Source organism: Chlorocebus sabaeus, chromosome 23, assembly GCF_047675955.1.
Source record: "Chlorocebus sabaeus isolate Y175 chromosome 23, mChlSab1.0.hap1, whole genome shotgun sequence".
Classification (NCBI taxonomy): Eukaryota; Metazoa; Chordata; class Mammalia; order Primates; family Cercopithecidae; genus Chlorocebus; species Chlorocebus sabaeus.
The window spans coordinates 48,953,874-48,975,876 of NC_132926.1; the positions used below are offsets into that span (position 1 = coordinate 48,953,874).

At 39.9% G+C, this 22,003-nt stretch overlaps 1 protein-coding gene across 2 annotated transcripts in view; it reads right to left on the reverse strand.

Moving 5' to 3' along the window:
* Positions 1-1,117: 1,117 nt before the first annotated feature.
* The window catches only part of HSPA4 (heat shock protein family A (Hsp70) member 4), a 53,063-nt gene continuing 32,177 nt past the window's right edge, over positions 1,118-22,003 (reverse strand). For both annotated transcript variants that reach the window (XM_008014409.3, XM_008014410.3), the window contains exons 8-19: positions 18,646-18,722; positions 16,954-17,105; positions 16,343-16,449; positions 15,811-15,944; positions 14,170-14,351; positions 12,775-12,864; positions 9,342-9,494; positions 7,949-8,074; positions 5,588-5,695; positions 3,701-3,820; positions 1,570-1,731; positions 1,118-1,362 (exon numbers count right to left, since the gene is read on the reverse strand). In XM_008014409.3, coding sequence (XP_008012600.1) covers positions 1,159-1,362; positions 1,570-1,731; positions 3,701-3,820; positions 5,588-5,695; positions 7,949-8,074; positions 9,342-9,494; positions 12,775-12,864; positions 14,170-14,351; positions 15,811-15,944; positions 16,343-16,449; positions 16,954-17,105; positions 18,646-18,722 — 1,615 coding nt within the window. In that variant the 3' untranslated portion in view covers positions 1,118-1,158. The remainder of the gene's footprint in view (positions 1,363-1,569; positions 1,732-3,700; positions 3,821-5,587; positions 5,696-7,948; positions 8,075-9,341; positions 9,495-12,774; positions 12,865-14,169; positions 14,352-15,810; positions 15,945-16,342; positions 16,450-16,953; positions 17,106-18,645; positions 18,723-22,003) is intronic.

A 22,003-nucleotide genomic window follows, 5' to 3' on the forward strand; every position in this document is an offset into this window, starting at 1 on the left:
CCAAAATGCCTCACTCCTGTCAACACTGCCCCAAAAAGCAGTCAGAGGAATGCTTTGGTATACCTGACACTGGCCACAGAGTTAAGAATGAGGTGTTGTTATAACATCAGGCACCACACTTCTTTAACACTAATTTCAGACTCATCCAGTACAATCCAGTGTATCTTAGTTTTTTTCTATCATCTGTCAGCTGCTTAACATGTACAAATTGGCAGGTTCATGACAGATATTAACACAACACACAAGTGATTGTGAATGAGCTAAAAAGAACTTTTAACTCTTGTCCTAGGAGTTCAAGCTATACCTCAAAATTATACAGAACATCTCCCACCTGAATAAACAGGCCAGGATACAAATCTTTACACCAAAATTAACAAGGATTTAATTCCCAGTTAAATTTACCATGGCTATCTCCAACAGTATATCTACCCAATTCTAATCTTCTGAAAATTATTTAGACCCTGATGATTGGGGTATTCGTGAACAAACTTTCAGAGCCTCCAGGATTAAAGCCCTCAGTTAACAACTTACTCTAGGCAAGGGGGTCTATTTTCCCAAGAGAAGTACATGGCATTTATAATGGGAGCCCTTTTATTGGGAGATAGGGAACAGAACACAGGTGAGGGTGAAGGTGAAATATGAAGACGTTCAGAGCACACCTTTGTTCCTCTGCCGTGTTAATCCATGCTGTGCCATGCTCCAACCCTCACAAAGAGGGAGACCCCATCCCCACACCAGGCAGGGAGCCTTTAGAGCTATCTCCATAACAGATTTTTAAAGCATAGTTAGAGCTCCTGCCATGTAAGTCATAATGAAAAGTCTGCTGGATAACTAGAGCTGTAGCTATAGCTCAACTTTCCAAAACAAACTTATTCTTGTAGACACATGGTTAAACACAAAGGAGTGAAGCATTAGCTCAGTAAGACTAACTGGGCTTCTAAATAGTACCATTATGAAAAAGATACAATGCACTTAATTTCTGTATCTAACTATTTAGAAGTCAAAATGCTCCATACATTACCTATTTCCCCTCCCCGAAAATCCCCTAAAAACTGACTAAGAAATCTTCAGTATTCACTTGCTCTAGTTGATATTTAGAACAAAGTTGACAACTTAAAGCTTTATAATAGTCTGTTTTAATAGAAACAAGTGTTGGAATCAATCAATGTCCATCTCAGGAAGCTTCTTGTCTGACTCCGAAGGCACAGCTGTGTCTGTACCCTGCTCAGCAGCCTGGGGGCCTGGGTTGTCTCCTTGTCCATCCACTGGTCCATTCTGCTCTGCATTTTTTTGTTCCTCTTTTGGAGGTTCCACTTTGGGTTTAGGCTTTGAAATTATAGGGCTACAAATACTTGTCAGCTCCTGGAATGGGTAAGAAAGAAAACCGTGGTTTCTTATAAAATTAACAAATTTTACAAGACATGCTAAACCCAAATCTACCCTCTCCCACCACCCAATCCTCAACCTAGAAGCTAAGACACTATAATAAAGTTCCCTCCTAAATGTCACTTGAGGACTATTAATAATAAGGCTGTCAAGAAAAGACTATTTAAAAAAGTCTTAAATTACCTTAATTTTAGCTTCAATCTCTTTTGACTTGACAACTGGATCCATGGTCAAACTCTGCTTGTTCTGCAGATTTAGCTTGTTATTCATCCACTCCATTGCCTCATTTGTGCTTTTTTCTACCTTCGTCATGTCAGCAGCATCCAAATGATCATACTGGTCCTCCTGCAACCAGGAGACAGTCAGACAAGTGCTAAAAGGGTGATACCCTCCCTCCCAGCAAATATTGTCTAGTTTCTGCCATTTTTCAAAAACTTATAATCTTTCAAAAAATAAAGCATATTTAGCCTCACAATCTGAACAGACATTATTCAAAAGAAACCTAATCCCAATTTTTTAATACACTCAGGATAGACTTAAATTTTAAAAGCCAAGAAAATTCATAAGGTATCAATTAAAAGGCTTCAACAAGATAAACAGCAGCACCTGATTTATACAAAATCTTATGAAGATAATTTCACAATGCAAAAAAATTACATTAGATATGACAGCTGAAGTTTCAGCATGCTAGTTTGGAACCAAAACTATAATGAATACTGTTTTTAAAAGAAGGCCTTTCATGTGAACCTGGGAGGCAGAGCTTGCAGTGAGCCGAGATCACGCCACTGCACTCTAGCTTGGGCAACAGAACAAGACTCCGTCCCAAAAAAAAAAAAAAAAAAAAAGAAGGCCTTTCAGGCTGGGTGTGGTGGCTCACGCTTGTAATCTTAGCACTTTGGGAGGCTGAGGCAGGAGGATCACTTAAGCCCATAACTTCAAGACCTGGGCAACACCATGAGCCCGTCTCTACAAAAAATACAAAAATTAGCCAGGCATGAGGGCCACATGCCTGTAGTCCCAGCTACTCAGGAGGCTGAGGCAGGAAGGTCACTTGAGCTCAGGAGGCTGAGGATGCAGTGAGCTACGATCACACCACTGCACTTGAGCATGGGCAACAGAATGAGACCCTGTCTCACAAAAAAGAAGAAGAAAAAAAAAAAAAAAAAAAGGCGGGGCCTGATGGCTAATGCCTGTAATCGTAGCACTTTGGGAGGTCGAAGTGGGTGGATCATTTGAGCTCAGGAGTTCAAGACCAGCTTAGGTAACATAGTGAAATGACATCTCAAAAAAAAAAAAAAAAGACAACCCCAGTTGGGTGTGGTGGTACATGCCTACAGTCCCAACTACTGAGAAAGTAGCTGAGGCAAGAGAACTGCTTGAGCCAGAGAGGTTGAGGCTGCAGTGAGCCGAGATTTCACCACTGCACCCCAGCCTGGGTGACAAAGTGAGAACTTGTCAAAAAAAAAAAAACCACAAAAGCTCAATTTATCACTCAAAGTTTCTTACACTAACAATACGTCAAGAACCTGGGGTATAATGGAGGAACTTTATACTCCAAAGTCTGAACATTGGAGTCAGACTTCTGGCTAAATGACAGTTCTCCCAGTTTAGTGACCCTGAATGTTGCTTAAGGAAAACGAGGCTTAAAAAAGTTGGAATTTATCTATATATGTTGATACCACCCCCTACCTTATAAAGGTACTGTGTGTATAATTACTGGGCCTCAGGTGTTCTTAGAAAGACCAGGATAGAGCATGTTAGGTCAAACACTAATGAAAAGGAAACTGAACAACACTGTTCAATTCCAGATTCCATTAAAGAGATACAGCAAATCCTATGGTTCTTATTAAGATGTTATAAAACATTCCACATTACATTAATATCCAAAATAAAAAGTGCTATTAAACAAGTTAATGAGAACAAGAGAAAAAACTGCTATGTAAATGCCTCAGAAGTTAACTTTAAAGGCCGGGAGCAGTGGCTCACGCCTATAATACCAGTCAGCACTTTGGGAGGCCAAGGCAGGTGGATCACTTGAGGTCGGGAGTTCAAGACCAGCCTGGCCAACATGGCAAAACCCCATCTCTACTAAAAATACAAAAATGAGCTGGGCGTCATGGCGCATGCCTGTAATCCCAGCTACTCGGGAAGCTGAGGCAGGAGAATCCGCTTAAACCCAGGAGATGGAGGTTGCAGTGAGCCGAGATTGTGCCACTGTAGTCCAGCCTGGGCAACAGAGCAAGACTCCGTCTCAAAAAAAAAAAAAAGAAGTTAACTTCACTAAAATAAGAGTAGGAAAAAGAAAAAAAGTTACCTTGTTTTTGAAAGAGCTGATTATTTTCATATACTGTTGGATCTGTTTCCCTAGTTCTTCAAATAATTTTGGTCGTTCTTCAGATTCCTGGAACCGTATCTTAATAGGTTGACCTAGATTCTTAACAAAAGAATACACAAAGTCTTCATATGGCAGTTCGACGATCCAGAGTACTGATTTCACTAAGATTGGTGATAAAGTACATTTAATCTCCGTGTGCTACATATAAGAAGTTAAATATATTTCTCCAGGCCTTTGGAAGTATGAAGCTACTTCAGGAGGGGAATGAGACTATACCTCAGTATTGTTCTATGTGGAATTGCTTCAATTTGTCACCTGAGCCCTTATTCTCAAAACACAGCATGGAGACCACCAAAAATTAGGTGCCGCCTAATACAGATACGCAGTACTAAAGTATACTTGCCAAAAATAAAAAATGCTTTAATTTAAAATTTTAAACACCTGAATCTGATGGAGCCTCTAAATGTAACCATCAACTTGACAAATAATATTAAATACCACCATGGAGGTGAAAATCAGCAAAATCCAACTACAGGAAGATCCTACAGGACCAATGATCCAATTTCCTCATAAAATAAATAAGGAAAGGGTGGGGCAACACGGGGAAATGATGGAAGAAGAACTATAGACACAGTTATAAGCAACATCAATAAAATCTATGAGCCTTATATGGATACTAATTCAAACACAAAAATCATTTATGAAATAACTGGAACTTGAAAACAATACAACAGCGATATTAAGAAATGCTTGGTCAGGTTCCATGGCTCATGCCTGTAATCCCAGCACTTTGGGAGACCAAGGCAGGAGAATTGCTTGAGTCCAGGAGTTCCCATGCCAGTCTGGGCAACACAGGGAGACCCTTTCCCTACAAAAAAACAGCCAGGCATGATGGCACACAGCTGTAATCCTAGCTACTTGGGAGACTGAGGCAGAAGGACCGCTTGAGCATGAGGTCGAGGATGCAGTGAGCCATGACCACACCACTGAACTCCAGCCTGAGTGACAGAGTGAGACTCAAAATGCCCCAGTTCCACAAGAAAGTAATCCAGAGCTAAAATTAAAGAGAAATGTGAAAAGTTCATTCTTGTGCATCTGCAACCTTTTCCAAACGGCCTCAATTTTATGTAATTCTTTGCATTTTTAATCCTAATGTTAAAAGATGAGATGCTTTAAATACAAAACCAGATGCTGTGGCCAGGCATGGTGGCTTCACACCTATAATTTCAGCACTTTGGGAGGCCAAGGCAAGCAGATCACTTGAAGTTAGGGGTTCGAGACAGCCTGGCCAACATGGTGAAACCCTGTCTCTACTAAAAATACAAAAATTAGCTTGGCATGGTGGCACATGCCTGTAATCCCAGCTACTCTGGAGGCTGAAGCCTAAGACTCCCTTCAATCCAGGAGATAGAGGTTGCAGTGAGCTGAGACTGCGCCACTGCACTCCAGCCTGGGTGACAGAGGAAGACTCTGTCTTATAAAAAAAAAGAAAACCCACCAGATGCTTTGCTTTTACTGAGAATCCAAACTACATAAACAGAAACAGTCCTGCCCCAACTGCATTCCCTGTGCCTTTAGGGCAGGTACTAAGTCTTGCTAGTCTTTGTATCTCTTGACACCAACAATGCACTAGACATCCAATTCAGTGAAGTATTATAAACCTAAACTCAATTTTCAGAAAAATCATTTTGTTATTACAAGGTTCTAAAAGTGAGAATGACAATGAGCCTAAGTCATAAAGGGTTTAGTTCATCAAACATCATTTTCAGTCTGTCTTCTTTACTTGAGAATTCCTCCCAAATCTGAGGTCCTCAGAGGAAGCTTCAATAAGGGTTCTGGATACCTCTACTCTCAAGAGTCACTTACTTTTAATTCAGCCAACTTATCGACATAAACTTGCTTTGGCTGGTCTTCTCCATCCTCATACAACCAATTTTCAGTATCTTCTAGTTTCAAAGTAAAACTGTTACGATCCTAATGATAAATAAAATATTATAATTAGGTCATTCAAAAATTACATCCCAAATACAGTCAGAGGCATAGAATATAATGATGTATCTGGGATTTGCTTTAAAATACAAAGGGCAGCCAGGCGCGGTGGCTCACACTTGTAATCCCAGCACTTTGGGAGGCTGAGGCACGTGGATCACCTGAGGTCAGGAGTTCGAGAACAGCCTGGCCAACATGGTGAAACCCTGTCTCCACTAAAAATACAAAAAAAATTACCTGGGCATGATGGCGGACACCTGTAATCCCAGCTACTAGAAAGGTTGAAGCAGGGGAACAGCTTGAACTCAGGGGGCGGAGGTTGCAGTGACCAAGATGGGGCCACTTGCACTCCAGCCTGGGCAACAAAGCAAGACTCCATTTCAAAAAAAATAAAATAAGATAAAATACAGGGGGAGGAAGGAGATGGGAGACATAGAAAACAAGGCTGGCAAATGTTGGTCCACTTGATAGGTATGGGGGGTTTTATTATATTATTCTCCCCGCCGTGGAAGACTTTGGATAAGTTTAAAAATTTCAGAATTAAAAACTGCATTTAAAAGCAAGTGTGGCCGGGAACAGTGGCTCATGCCTGTAATCCCAGCACTTTGGGAGACTGAGGCAGATGGATCATCTGAGGTAAGGACAGACTAGCCTGGCCAACATGGTGAAACCCCGTCTCTACTAAAAATACAAAAATCAGCCAAGCATGGTGGAGCACGTCTGTAGTCCCAGCTACTAGGGAGGCTGAGGCAGGAGAATCGCTTGAACCAGGGAGGCGGAAGTTACAGTGAGCCAACATCATGCCATTGTACTCCAGCCTGGGCAACAAGACCGAAACTCCATCTCAAAAAAATTAAAAATAACAACTGAGTTAAGTACCCATCAACCAATGAGTAAATAAAGCAAAAGTGGTAGGCTGGGCGCAATGGCTCACGCCGGTAATCCCAGCACTCTGGGAGGCCGAGGCCGAGGCAGGCAGATCACGAGGTGAGGAGATTAAGACCACCCTGGCTAACATGGTGAAACCCCATCTCTACTAAAAAAACACACAAAAAAAATTAGCCGGGCTCAGTGGTGGACGCTGTAGTCCCAGCTACTCGGGAGGCTGAGGCAGAAGAATGGCATGAACCCAAGAGGCAGAGCTTGCGGTGAGCCAAGATCGCGTCACTGCACTCCAGCCTGGGCAACAGAGCAAGACTCTGTCTCAAAAAAAAAAAAAAAAAAAAAAAAAAGAAAACATGGTATATACACACCACGGAATACTACTGAGTCACAAAAAGGAGCAAAGTAATGTCTTTTGCAGCAACTGGATGGAGCTGGAGGCCATTATTTTAAGTGAAGTAACTTGGGAATGGAAAACCAAATACTGTTGTTTTCACTTATACGTAGGAGCTAAGCTATGGGTACCCAGGAGCATACACAGTAATATAATGTACTTTGGAGACTCAAAAGCGGGAGGACAGAAGTGGGGTGTGGGATAAAAAAACTACATCTTGGGTACAACGTACAGGACATGGATGACAGGTACACCAAAATCTCAGAATTCACCACTATATAATTCATCCATGTAACCAAAAACCACCTGTACCCAAGAGCTATTGAATTTTTTTTTTTTTTTTTTTTTTTTTTTTTTTTTTACAATAAACAGGAAAAAGTGAGCTTTAACAATTTAAAGAAAAATACAGGCCGGGCGCAGTGGCTCATGCCTGTAATCCCAACACTTTGGGAGGCCAAGGCAGGCGGATCACCTGAGGTCAGGAGTTAAGAGACCAGCCTGACCAACAAGAAGAAACCCCATCTCTACTAAAAATACAAAATTAGCCAGGTGTGGTGGCGCATGCCTGTAATCCCAGCTACTCAGGAGGCTGAGGCAGGAGAACTGCTTGAAGCTGGGAGGCAGAGGCTGCGGTGAGCCGAGATCGTGCCATTGCACTCCAGCCTGGGCAACAAGAGCAAAACTCTGTCTCAAAAAAAAAAGAACGAAAGAAAGAAAAGAAAAATAGCAGATAAATAACAATATTCGAATGTGTCAAAAGTGATTTGTGAATATGATGCACAAAGACCAAACTTTGCAAAACACTGTGCTAATAGACAAATTTATAAAATTTTGTGCCCCCCCCAAAAAAAACTGTTTTTAATAATTCTATTATACACATATTGCTGCAGATTTCCCTTCTAACCCATTTAAAGATGTTCACAGAAAACACACAGTAGTTAGGCATATTGCGGCAGACTTACATCTTCACTCACAAACTTCTCATATTCACCACTAAGCTTGTCTCTCATTTCATACACATATTCCTCCACTGCATTCTTAGCATCATTCCGCTCCTTCTCCAGTTTATCCTGCATGATCATCTTACCCTGAGAATAAATATTATGTATAAATTAATTAGACATTAGGACAACCGAAATCATTTCCTCTTAAATACCAATATAATTATAAAAGTAGAGCCGGACGCGGTGGCTCACGCCTGTAATCCCAGCACTTTGGAGGCCGAGGCAGGCGGATCACGAGGTCAAGAGATCGAGACCATCCTGGCTAACACGGTGAAACCCCGTCTCTACTAAAAATACAAAAAATTAACCGGGCGTGGTGGTAGGCACCTGTAGTCCCAGCTACGCAGGAGGCTGAGGCAGGAGAATGGCGTGAACCCAGGAGGTGGAGCTTGCAGTGAGCAGAGATCACCCCACTGCACTCCAGCCTGGGCCACAGAGCCAGACTCCATCTCAAAAAAAAAAAAAAAAAAAGTAGAGGCTTTCTTCCCCAAATCTTTTTAGTTCTGCAAGTCACATAACAAACGCAAGTGGGAAGACTAATCCTTGACAGACTTTGAATATCAAAAAGAGTTTTGTGGGTGGGATTAAAAAAAAGAACATAGAAACATCAAAGTATAGACACTCAAAAGCAAAATTAAAGAATTTAAGACAAAGAGAACTTTAAAAACCTCTTGTTTTTAAAACACCTATTAAATGAAAAAACCTATTGTTTTCAATGTCACTAAGTGATATCCTCTGCTGTATTATTTATTATGAGATAACAAAAATCAAATTCATTCATGCAATATAAATGCTGAAGTTTCTATAAGACAAAACTATTCTAAGATCCAGCGGAAACCTGGTAAGAAACCTCACAGACAAAAATTAATTCAATAAATGTGCTCACAAATCCCAAACCTTGCATCTCTCAATAAGAGTTACTATATTTACATACTGACTGGCAACAGAAAGGAATAAGCAAAATACTGCCACCATCAATGCTATATGATTTCTCCTACTGATCAACTTCCATGACCGCCAACCTCAAATATCCTAATCTCTAGTGAACAAATATACCCACGTATTCAAAAATGAACAACACCTCCCCTACACCAAAGATATTATATGTCAAAATTTTCACAACAGAGCTTCTAGCAATACAGACATATTAGTACCACCATAGAAGAATTGAAATAACATGGGATCTATTGCTTCAACTTGCCCTTAAACTTAATACCATGCAAAAGTCTAAATTATTTTCTCGAAGTCCAAACAATCAAAAATGCATTAAGTCACTCAACGCAGAGTCTGAATACGATAGTAACATTAATTTGTTAGTAGCTCATTGGTCCAACAGACTTTAAATAACAACCTCATTTTCAATGTACAAGTTGAGCATCTCTCTGTCTATCTGCCATAATAGCTGATTCTCAATTGGCAGGTCCACAGTACTGGTCTTCACTTTTGCCTTCTTGGCTTGGGGTGGTTGGTCCATCTTTTTATCCTTTGATCCAGCTTGAGAGGTCTAAAACAATAGAAATCATTAAGAACAAACACATATACAGACTACCTTAAACTTCAAAATGGGTCATGTTTGAAAAGCTGTTTTTGCTTTTTTTACTTCGTTCTCTTTTGATGATGATCTAAGTAACTTAGGACTACCATAACATCTAGAAAATAAAAAATAAGTCAATACGATGAGGTATCTAGAGCAGTCAAATTCATAAAAATGGAATCAGAATAGTGGCTGTCAGGGGATGGGGGAGGGGAATAATGGAAAGTTATTTAATGGGTATAGAGTTTCGATTTTTCAAGATGAAGTTCTGAAGACTGGTTACACCACAATGTCTATATACTTAACACTACTGAACTGTACATTTAAAAGCAATTAAGATGGTAAATTTTACAAAATACCACTCTCCTATAATCCCATATCAATATATAATCACTATTAAAAATTTTTCTCCTACTTTTAAACATATAGACATGCAAATGAAGTTAGCGGGGAGGGTATGAAATTTTTATGATCAGTAACATATTGGTAATTTGATTTCTATACTGTCTATAACTATTTACATTCTCACAAGGAGAAAACTCATTTCACTGCACCCTATCCACAAATGAGAATTCATTTAACATCATCTCACTGTTATTCAGTATGACTTTCTTTTAACCTTTTTCAGACACTTACAAGCCATACTTATTTCCTCAAACTGCCTAGTAATATTTTATCCACTGTTCTTTTAGGATTGCAGTGTTTTTTTTCCCCACAAACAACTGACTCTTCTAGTTTGTTTGTTTGTTTGAGATGGAGTCTCGCTCTGTAGCCCAGGCTGGAATGCAACAGCACGATCTCAGCTCACTGCAACCTCTGCCTCCCGGGTTCGAGAGATTCTCCTGCCTCAGCCTCCTGAATAGCTGAGATTACAGGCGCCCACCACTACGCCCAGCTAATTTTTGTATTTTTAGTAGAGATGGGGTTTCGCCATGTTGGCTAGACTGGTCTCGAACTCCTGACCTTAAGTGATCCACCCACCTCAGCCTCCCGAAGTGCTGGATTACAGGCGTGAGCCACAGCGATTCTTCTAGTTTTTTCTAACTGTATTATTTGTCTATATGTAAGTTTTGACTGTCAAATATATCCATATCTTTTCCTTTGAGATTATTTATGTTGCTTTCATACCCTGAAAGCCCTTCCTCATCCACAGATTAGAAAAATATTCACTTCAAGCTTTCTCCTTTTCAACTTTGAACCTTAGAATTCACCTGGAATTCAATTTGTTCTATGATAAAGCAAAATTGTAATGTCATTTCCCACCTCCTATCAAACTAACAAGTCGGCTGCTGAAATTTATCTATCATTTCTATTTCATTTGCCTTTAGAAGCAATACTATGCAAAAGGCACTTTAGTTTCTGAGCCATCTCAAGGAAGCCTAGATAACTAATACCTCTAGAACCCCCCACAGCTCAAGGGCATTGGGGAAGGGGCTGTCACTTCTCCCTTCTCTTCACCCACCTTCCACAAACACATAGGAGAACAAGTCTTTGTCTCTGCCACTGCTGCCTCCATCCCACCCAACAACATAAAGGGTCTTCCATCTTGAAAAAGGCCTGACCCAACTAAAGAATCTGTAAGCACCATTTCCTTTCCATTTTCTTTTTTAATATTACTTGCACAGCTAAAGGAAAGCAATTAAATTTTGTTAATTGACATGAAAATATATAACAGACTTAAGCCACTTTAAGGTTCTGTCCAACTTTTTTAAATGCCACATTTAAATTAGAAATTTTTTAAAATTAGAAAACTTTTTAAAATTATAAACTCCTAAGATGGCAAGATTATACACTGTAATTTTATAAATAACTTAAAAGATATTTTCAATAAAATTTAAACATGACAACTAAAAACTAAATAATAGGTTGTAAAGGATTCATTCAAAAATGTTACTACTCTTTTTGAAATAAATACATTATTTACATTATTCACAAAATACATTTAAATCCATTATTCCATGATTTAAAATAACTTAAGATGCAGTCTTGCTCTGTCGCCCAGACTGGAGTACAGTGGCACAATCTCAGCTCACATAACCTCCATCTTCCAGGTTCAAGTAATTCTCATGCCTCAGCCTCCTGGGTGGCTGGGGCTACAGGCATGTACCACCCCACCCGGATAAATTTTGTATTATTAGTAGAGATGGGGTTTCACCGTGTTGGCCATGCTGGTCTCAAACTCCTCACCCCAAGTGATCCACCCACCTCCGCCTCTCAAAGTGCTGGGATTACAAGCGTGAGCCACTTAACCAGGCCCCATGCCTTTTTATTAAAAGATGTTATTTTGGCTGGGCACAGTGGCTTGTGCCTGTAATCCCAGGGTGCCGAAGCGGGAGGATCACTTGAGGTCAGGAGTTCGGCCAACATGGAGAAACGCTGTCCCTACTAAAAATACAAAAATTATCCAGGCGTGATGGTGACCCCTGTAGTCCCAGCTACCCAGGAGGCTGAGACGTAAGAATCACTTGAACCTGGGAGGCAGGGGCTGTAGTGAGCCGAGATCACGCCACTGTACTCTAGCCTGGGCAACGCAGCTAGAGTACATCTCAAAAAAATTAAAAAATTAAAAATTAAAAGGCATGGATTATAGATAATTTTGAAAAAATTTTCAGTTTCATTATTGTTTATCGGTAATGAATTAAATTATGGGTAGAATGACTTAGTATAAACCATCAGAAACCAGCATAAATAAATCACTAGCCTAGTAAAACTAGGCTTCCTGAGTGCTTTCTTCCCATGTATAACCCAGGAGAGAGTTTAAAGGCCATCTTGCAAATAGCACACTACAAATATCACTACAAAATCTTGCTAAAAAAATTGTTCAAATAAACTGAGTTTCTCAGTATAACTATCTTTCAAGACACTGCCCCTCAGTCAAAACCATGTACTTTAAAAAGCCTGCAGTGCATACTCTAAAACACAACTCAGCCGGGCGTGGTGGCTCACACCTGTAATACCAGCACTTTGAGAGAACAAGGCAGGTGGATCACCTGAGGTCAGGAGTTCAAGACCTGCCTAGCCAACACAGTAAAACCCTATCTCTACTAAAAAATACAAAAAAAAAATTAGCTGCCATGGTGGTGTGCGTCTGTAATCCCAGCTACTCAGTAGGCTGAGGTAGGAGAATTACTTGAACCCGGGAGGTGGAGGTTGCATTGAGCCGAGATCATGTCATTGCACTCCAGCCTGGGCAACAGAGTGAAACTCTGCCTTTAAAAAAAACAAAAAACAAAAAACATACAACTCATACCTCCATTTCTTCAGACTCTGCCTTATTTTCTGCTGGTGTCTGCTGCTGTTGCTCTTCAACATGTGGTTCCTCCTGGTCCACTTGCATCTTCTGAAAAACAGGTCAAATTAAATCTTGCAATTAGGAAGACTAAACAACCTTCATTACACATTGACAAAGTCACATGGTTATGAAATTTCTGCTGAATTACCAGCAATCAGAAGGCCTATGCTTAAATTCCAGGTAGGCCACATTACCTATAACACAGAAATTTTCCGCTCTGGATCTTAGTTAATACATTTGTACAATGAGGATAACACTTGCCCTGCCTTACCCTTACATAAAGAAGAATGACTGTGGAACTGCTTTGTACATCATTAAGTACTCACAGTTCACCATGTGGCATCATTTAATACAATCTACAAAATACAACCTGAAGAGAGCATAAGCTTCTCCAGGCTTCCTCAAAGGTATTTCCTCTCAAAAGTTCCAACTTTTTCAAATAGTTCCTAAGTCAGCCTCTCTTCATCCTCAAAAGTATGACCACTGCATGTGCTCGGGGAGGTGAACACATTAAAATTACAAAGCCTAAGAACAATGATGAAAGAAGAGGTTTGTGGAGAGCCTGAACCAGTGGCTTCTCAATGCCTGCAACATATTAGAATGACCTGAGAGGCTTTTAAAACTACTGCTACCTGGGTCTCAGCCCAGACCAACTCCAGTAAAAACTGTGGGAATGAAACCCCAGCATTTGTAGTTTTGTCTTCCCAGAGGCAGGGTCACACTCTGTCACCCAGGCTGGAGTGCAGTGGTGTAAACAGGACCCACTGCAGCCTCAACCTCCTAGGCTCACACAATCCTCCTGCCTCAGCCTCCCATGTAGGTGGGACCACAGGTGTGTGCCACCACACCTGGTTAATTTTTACTTTTAGTAGAGATAAGAGTCTCACTTTGTTGCCCAGGCTGGCCTCAAACTTCTGGGCTCACGAAGTCTTCCTGCCTCAGGCTCCCAAAGTGCTAGAATCATAGGGAATTTGTAGTTTTATAAAGCTTTGATTCTGATGCACAATAAAGACAACACCCAGTGCATAATTCCAACAAATGAGTGTACAATCTATTCTACTTTTGAAAATAATTAACTGAGACTCAGAGCATTCAATAACCAGAATCAAGAATAACTCAAGTTGAGAAGTATAAGATCTGAAAGGAGAAATCAACTGTGTTCCATTTCTATACAAATTCTGCATAAAAATCTACTGCTGGTTCACTTATATTGGGGGAAGGGCAAACATATAAATCCACTCTCACTCAGCAGCTCTGTCACAACGCTCCTCCCTTGCTACCAAGTCTACTTGCTATAATTTCTAGCCAAGTCACCTCTAGGCCATCACAAATGGTATACAATGTCTAGATTACCTCTTCCTCCTTTGCATTCTGATCTGTTTCCATTGGCTCCTCATTTTCCTCAGATTTGTGAACCTCCACTAAGGATGCACTGGACACACTGAAAATGCCATGGACATTTACTCGAACTTTGACTTTCACTTTTGAACTGGAGCCATCAGACTGAGGAGTGACTTTCTGAACTGAAAACTGAGCTAGGGACATACGAGAGACAAAAGAACACATAACCTAAGAGGATGAATTCAAGCATGAATATACGCCTACACTGTTACATTATGTCTACTTTTCAATGATAGCTCAGTAACATGATGCTTAAAATAAGCAAAATGGGTCCTCTTAGAATCTTATTAAATCATCAGATTTCTTTCTTCTTTCAGTCTCTTATTATCCTGCCCCAATTAAGAACTCAAATATCTCCCAATTCTTTCCTTTCTTCCAATTTCTATTTATCTTTAAATGGTACTTTCAGATTAATTCCTAAAACATATTTGTCACATTCTCTACTGAAAAAACAAAACAGAAGAAAAAAATGATTCCACACTGCTTGTCATTTCTCAGTAAATTGCCATTTCTAGATCCAGTTACTGTACAAGGGTTTTATTTACATTTTTCTTCATTCCCAGAACTCTGAAAAGTATCAATTATCACTGTTATTCCTGGTTTTACAGATTTACAGATGGGGAAAACAGAATAGGTTAACTTTCCACAGCTTCTAAATGCCAGATACTCCTAATTCTTTACCCATATATTCTAGGTCTTTCTAGTTTCTCTCTCTCTTCTCAACTAGTATTATTTCCAGAGTTTCTCAGAGTCTATAAATACTCTAGATAACACGGTTCTGAAACCTAGGATGCTTTGATATTGTATCACCATCTCCTAATGATTTTCTGTATATATCTTTTTTTTTTTTTTTGAGACGGAGTCTTGCTCTGTCGCCCAGGCTGGTGTGCAGGGGCATGATCTTGGCTCACCGCAAGCTCTGCCTCCCGGGTTCACACCATTCTCCTGCCTCAGACTCCCAAGTAGCTGGGACTACAGGCACCCATCGGCATGCCTGGCTAATTTTTTTTTTGTATTTTTTTAGTAGACACCGGGTTTCACCGTGTTAGCCAGGATGCTCTCAATCTTCTGACCTTGTGATCTGCCAACCTAGGCCTCCCAAAGCACTGGGATTATAGGAATGAGCCACCACGCCCGGCGATTTTCTGTATACATCTTATAACTGTATGTTAGGGTCCAAATTGAATTTCGTTAATTCCTTACAGTATACAGCCCCACCTTATACACAAGTTGTAACTACAATGTGCGTTAACCAAGAAAAACTGCCGATACGATGGGAGATCCAATTAAATAATAGCCATTTGGCTGGTTCTAAACCTGTTAACGAGACTGGAAGAGGTTTTCTTTTGTAACCTAAGCCTCTAAATTTCAGAATACCGTACTTGTTCTTTCTACTACGCCAACTCTCCAAGTAGATAAGCTCTTTTTTTTTTTTTTTTTTTTTTTAAATGGAGACAGGGTCCCACTACGTTGCCCACTACATGATCTCGAACTCCTCGGCTCAAGTGATCCTCCCACCTTAGCCTTCCAAAGTGTTGGGATTACAGCTGTGAGCCACTGTGCCTTTTTTTTCTTTAAATTCCCAACTCTTACCTATAGCAGGATCTGGATAGGGCAAATCCTGAGGAGAGCTGTAGTAGGCCTCAAGAGTGAAAGGTTCCTTTCTATAAAATGTAAGGACTTTAGAGAAAGGAGCAGCATGATTTTTGGAAAAGACTTCACAGTCACTGAATGGAGGAAAAAGACAAAAACACAAATTCAGGATATTCCTAACACTTTTACCCATGTGTTCTAGGTTTGTAATTATTGTATAGTGTTAGTTTCTCTCTCTTTTCAAATGGCATTATTTCCAGATTATAAGAGTTCCCAAGAATCTTTATATATAAAGTCAGTAAAAAAAGGAATATACGTCAATCTGCACATAAAAGGCACCAAGGATTTCAGCAGAATCAAGTGTGAGAAACTAAATAAGGACACAAATTTATTCTGACTAAAATAAATGATCACTTTCCTTCATGCACTATGATAAAATGTTACGGATTTATGTAAACTGAAATGAAGAGCAACATATTACTCAGATCTAATAGTCAACTTTAGGTATATAAATGATTAATAAACATGATACCTTGATCCTTCTTCAGCTGGAGAATTCCATCTCAGAGATATTGGATATGGTACTACATCAGTGATAGAAAATTCTCTGACTTTGAAAGCAGGCGATAAGATGGCGCACTAGAATAATTTTCAAAAATTCCATTTAACAAGTATAGACATTATAAACTGAATAATATCACTAAACCTACAAATGACTTCAGAAATCAATGGTCTTTTTAAAATATTTACATTAGTAATTTAATGGTGTCTGAACAGTTTCACAAACTTCTATCATGTCAATCACCTATATAATCTAGCTATTCCTTACTATTCCTTATTTTTCTATTAACCCCAACCCTTATTTAATTGATGTACACTATTTCATACAGACATAGGTAACAGGCCAAATTCTAGTCATACTTCAGGCTCAGAGTTACCTATGTTTCTAGTCAATTAATTCATCTTATGTGCTATAGAGTACAATTACTTTTAGGAACATCACCTCTATTTTAAAACAAAGGTTTTGGAATCTCAACACCTTGAAACCACCCTGAGCTAACCCCAGGTTATTAGATACATAAACCACTGCCATCTTGTTACAATGATTTATAAACAGTTACCTATAAAAGAAAGAATATTCACCTGCAATGCACAGCCTCGAGTGACAGCTTCATCAGCATTTAATGTTGTACTAAGTTCTTTACCAAAAAATTTGCTAATCTTCTCTTTTACCGCAGGGATTCGTGTAGCACCACCAACTATCTCCACTGCATAAATATCTTCTTTCTTTAACTCTATTTTTAAAGAATTAGACAGATTTTTTTAATGAAACGAAAGAACAGTAACATCTTACCACGATGAAACAACTCAGATGTATAACAAAACTCCTCCACTCCCTCACCCACCTCCACAACACACATATACTCATGCCCAACTCACAGAGGCATGTGGCATCTGGAAACAAGTAGGTGTTTTAATTCTTAAAATAATGGGGGAAGGGTAGCTAGTGGGATTTAGGAGGTGAGGGCCAGGAATACTCAAATGTAATGCAGTGTACAGGTCCTGAATTTCTCACACGGTATCACACAAAGAAGTGTTAAAACATCAACAGACCAAACAAATATGTTAGCCGTCAGGAAAATAAGAGGGCCTCAAAGCACTGAGTTACTCTGACCTGACATTAAAAGAAAAAAAAAGGAGAATCACATCTAGCTACTCCAGTGTTCTAATCCAACACATAAACATAGTCCACATTAAAACACAGATAGAGGCCAGGCACGGTGGCGCGTGCTTGTAATCCCAGTACTTTAGGATGCCGAAGCGGGCAGATCACCTGAGGTTAGGAGTTCAAAACCAGCCTGGCCAACGTGGTAAAACCCCATCTCCACTAAAAATACAAAAATAAGCCAGACGTGGTGGCGCACGCCTGTAATCCCAGCTACTCAGGAGGCTGAGGGCAGGAAAATTGCCTTAACCCAGGAGGCAGAGGTTGCAGTGAGCTGAGATTGCACCACTGCACTCCAGCGTGGATGACAGAGCAAGACTCCCATCTCAAAAAATAAAAATAAAATAAAATAAAAAATAAAATACGGGTAGAGTTTCTTCGTATCAGAAAGAAAGAAGGTGTGTATCAATGATCTGCTGTTGCTCATAAAATATTTCTTAATAACACCTGATTTCCTTGTCACATTTTATCTAACAACCATTGATAATTTCTTGAGAAGGGCTATTTAAAGAAATGGCCTTTCCCAGTGTGGAAATAAGCCCATCTGCCATCATCACTAATTAAAAAGGAAGGCCTGTGCCAAGCTGACAGTATATCTCAACACTCTGAAATAGCAATCAACGCAACAGTGAAGTGCAGGTAAATGGTTTGTCAAAGATTTTGGGAAAATTAGTATATACTCCTAAATCAGTCACCTTTTACCCTGAGACAAAATTAAAGCATCTTATTAAGTATGTGGTTATCCTACCTTCCCTTTGCTGCAGCTCTCATCCAGCTAGCGAAGAATTCACTGACAGAAAAGCTTACAAGACTACCGTATCAGCATCGCAAAAGACAATTTTTTACCACCATTAAATAATTGTGAGGCTTATATCCAACTTTCAGTCTGAATTCAGTGTCTTGGAGAAACTTTTATTAGATTTCCCTAGACATTTCAAAAGATTACTTTGGGCAGGTGGAAGATACAGATTTTTAAAAAGCTTAATATATACTATTGAATTAGTTCACACAATAAAAATTTGTATCGCTGCTTACAAAGCTAAGATAATAAATAACAATTTCCAAAGAGTGTGAGATACGCAAACAAATTCAATCACAAAAATACTTACTGGTTTGTTCCAAAACACTACGAAGTGGTGGCTCCACTCTAGCTAAGAGATCATTGCACATCTCCAGAAATTTGCCTCTATAAAAAACATAAAACAAAAACAAAAAAAAACCACAGTATATTAAATCACATTCCACTTGTATGTGGAATAGATGGCTATAACAAAAAACAGTTAACGAATGCTGGCAAAATGTGGAGACACTGGATCCCTCATACATTCCCAGGCAATAGAAAATGAAAATGGTGCAGCCACTTGGAAAAAGTGTTTGGCAGTTCCTCAAGATGTTAAGAGAGTTAGCATACAATTCAGCAATTCCATTCTGGGTATACAGCCAAAAGAACAGAAAACACATGTTCACACACCAAACTGGTATATCAATGTTCACAAGCAGCCGAAACAACCCAGATGCCTATCAACTGTATGAAGCAATACAAATGAATGAATACAATAAGAGGAACTGATACATATTACAACACATGAAAACACTATGCTGGGTTAAAGAAGTCAAACAAGAACACAAATTTATGTGAAATATTCAGAATAGGTATATCCAGAGAAAGGAGACGAGTGGCTACCAATGACTAAAGGGAAGAAGAAGAGATGGGAAGGAAGGCTAATGAGTACAGGGTTTTTCTTTTTTTTTTTTTTTTCTTTTTTTTTTTTTTGAGACAGGGTCTCACTCTATTGCCCAGACTGGAGTGCAGTGGCACGATCTTGGCTCACTCTCACTGCAACTCAGTGAGCTCCCAGGCTCAGGTGATTTTCCCACCTTAGCCTCCCAAGTAGCTGGGTCTACAGGCATGCACAACCATGTCTCTTTCTTTTATATTAATACACATTTTTAGGTGTTTTAGGTTTACAGAGAAACAAACATGACAAGAATCTCCATATATCTTCTCCTCACCCCCAGCCCAGTTCCTCTATTAACATCTTGCATTAGTAAGGTACATTTGTTACAATTAATGAGTCAATGCTGATAAATATGATAGTTTCTATTAGTGTTCTGTGAGTTTTAACAACATATAAGTATTCACCACTTCAGTAACATACAGAACAATTTCACTGCCCTAAAACTCCCCTGTGCTCCAACTATTCATCCCTCCCTGCTCCAAACTCCAGGTAACTGTTTTATTGTCTGCCTAGTCTTTTTTTTTTTTTTTTTTTTTTTTTGGTGAGCGGGGGTTGGGGTTTTTTTCAGATGGAGTTTCAATCTTGTTGTCCAGGCTGGAGTGCAGTGGTGCAATCCCAGCTCACTGCAACCTCCACCTCTCGGGTTCAAGCAATTCTCCTGCCTCAGCTCCCTGAGTAGCTGGGATTTCAGGCATGCACCACCACACCCGGCTAATTTTTTTTTTTTTTTTTTTTTTTTTTTTTTTAGTAGAGATGGGATTTCACCATATTGGTGAGGGTGGTCTTGAACTCCTGACCTCAAGTGATTCACCCGCCTCGGCCTCCCAAAGTGCTGGGATTACGGGCATGAGCCATCGCACCCGGTCGTCTGCATAGTTTTGCCTTTTCCAAAATGTCATATAGTTGGAATCCAACAGTATATGCAGATTTTTCAAACTGGCTTCTTTTACTTGGCAATATGCATTTAAGGTTCCTCCATGTCTTTTCACAGCCTGATTGCTCACTCATTTAGGGTTTAAGAAGTAATGAAAATGTTCTAAAATTTAGTTGTGATGATGGCCGCTGAGCTCTATGAAAACACACACACACAAAAAAAATTCTTTTTTTTTAAATCACTGAATTACACATGTTAAAAAGGTGACTTCTAGTTGGGTGCAGTGGCTCACGCCTGTAGTCCCAACACATCAGGAAGCTAAGGCTTGAGCTCAACCAGGAGTTCAAGACCAGCCTGGACAACACAGCAAAACCCCATCTCTATAAAACATACAAGAAATTAGCCGGGCATGGTGGCACACACCTGTAGTCTCAGCTATCCAGGAAGCTGAGGCAGGAAGATCACCCGGAAGAGGCTACAGTGAGCCATGATCAAGCCATGGCGCTACGGTGAGCCATGATCAAGCAACGGCACTCCAGCCTGGGCAACAAGGATCCTTTCTCCAAAAAAAGGAGAAAAGGAAATGACTTTATTAAATTATATCTCAACAAAAAAGAATAGTAGGCTGGGCGCGGTGGCTCACGCCTGTAATCTCAGCCCTTTGGGAGGCCAAGGCAGGCAGATCACCTCAGGTCAGGAGTTTGAGACCAGCCTGACCAACATGGAAAAACCCCGTCTCTACTAAAAATACAAAATTAGCCGGGCACGGTGGCGCATGCCTGTAATCCCAGGTACTTGGGAGACTGAGGCAGGAGAATCACTTGAACCTGGAAGGCAGAGGTTGCAGTGAGCCAAGATCACGACATTGCACTCCAGTCTTGGCAAAAAGAGTGAAACTCCGTCTCAAAAAAAAAAAAAGAATAGTAAAGTATAGAATACACCCACCAGAGCATGCAAAACTTAAGGACTGCTAACATCAATACTGGTGAGATGTGTAGCAACCAGAGCTCTTACATGTTAGAAGTTTAAACTGTTTTACTTCTAATAGAAAAAAAAGCTGAAAAGTCACTGTCCATCAATAACAGCAAAGCTACAATGGCACAGTAGTTAGCAATACAGAAGAACAAATGACACGTGGAACAAACAAATGAATCTCAATTTTATGCTGACTAAAAAAATGCCTCACACAAAAAACTACATACTACATGATGCCACTTACAAGAAGTTACAGAATTGGCAAACAATCTACAGACTGGAAAATACAAAAAGCACATCAGTGGTTACGGAAGCCTGAGGAAACATTCCAACATAATGGTCTATTTCATAATAAAGGCATTAGTTACAAACATATGTGTATGTTGAAACTCAGCATATAAGCACTTAAAACTTGAGTATGTCATTATATAAAAATATATCCAAAAACAACGAATTCTGGTCAATATGCAAACTTTAGTATTTGAGGAGAAGTCTACATTTATAATGTCCGCAATTTAAGTTTCCGGAAGAAGTACACAGATGCAATGTACTTTGAGATATGTTAAAAACAAAACTGAGGCCAGGCCACGCAGTGGCTCACACCTGTAATCCCAGCACTTCAGGAGGCTGAGGCGGGCGGATCACCTGAGGCTGGGAGTTCGAGACCAGCCTGACCAACATGGAGAAACCCCATCTCTACAAAAAATACAAAATTAGCTGGGCGTGGTGGTGCATGCCTGTAATCCCAGCTACTAGGGAAGCTGAGGCAGGAGAATCGCTTGAACCCGGGAGGCGGAGGTTGCAGTGAGCTGAAACCGTACCATTGCACTCCAGCCTGGGCAACAAGAACAAAACTCCATCTCAAAAAATAATAATTAA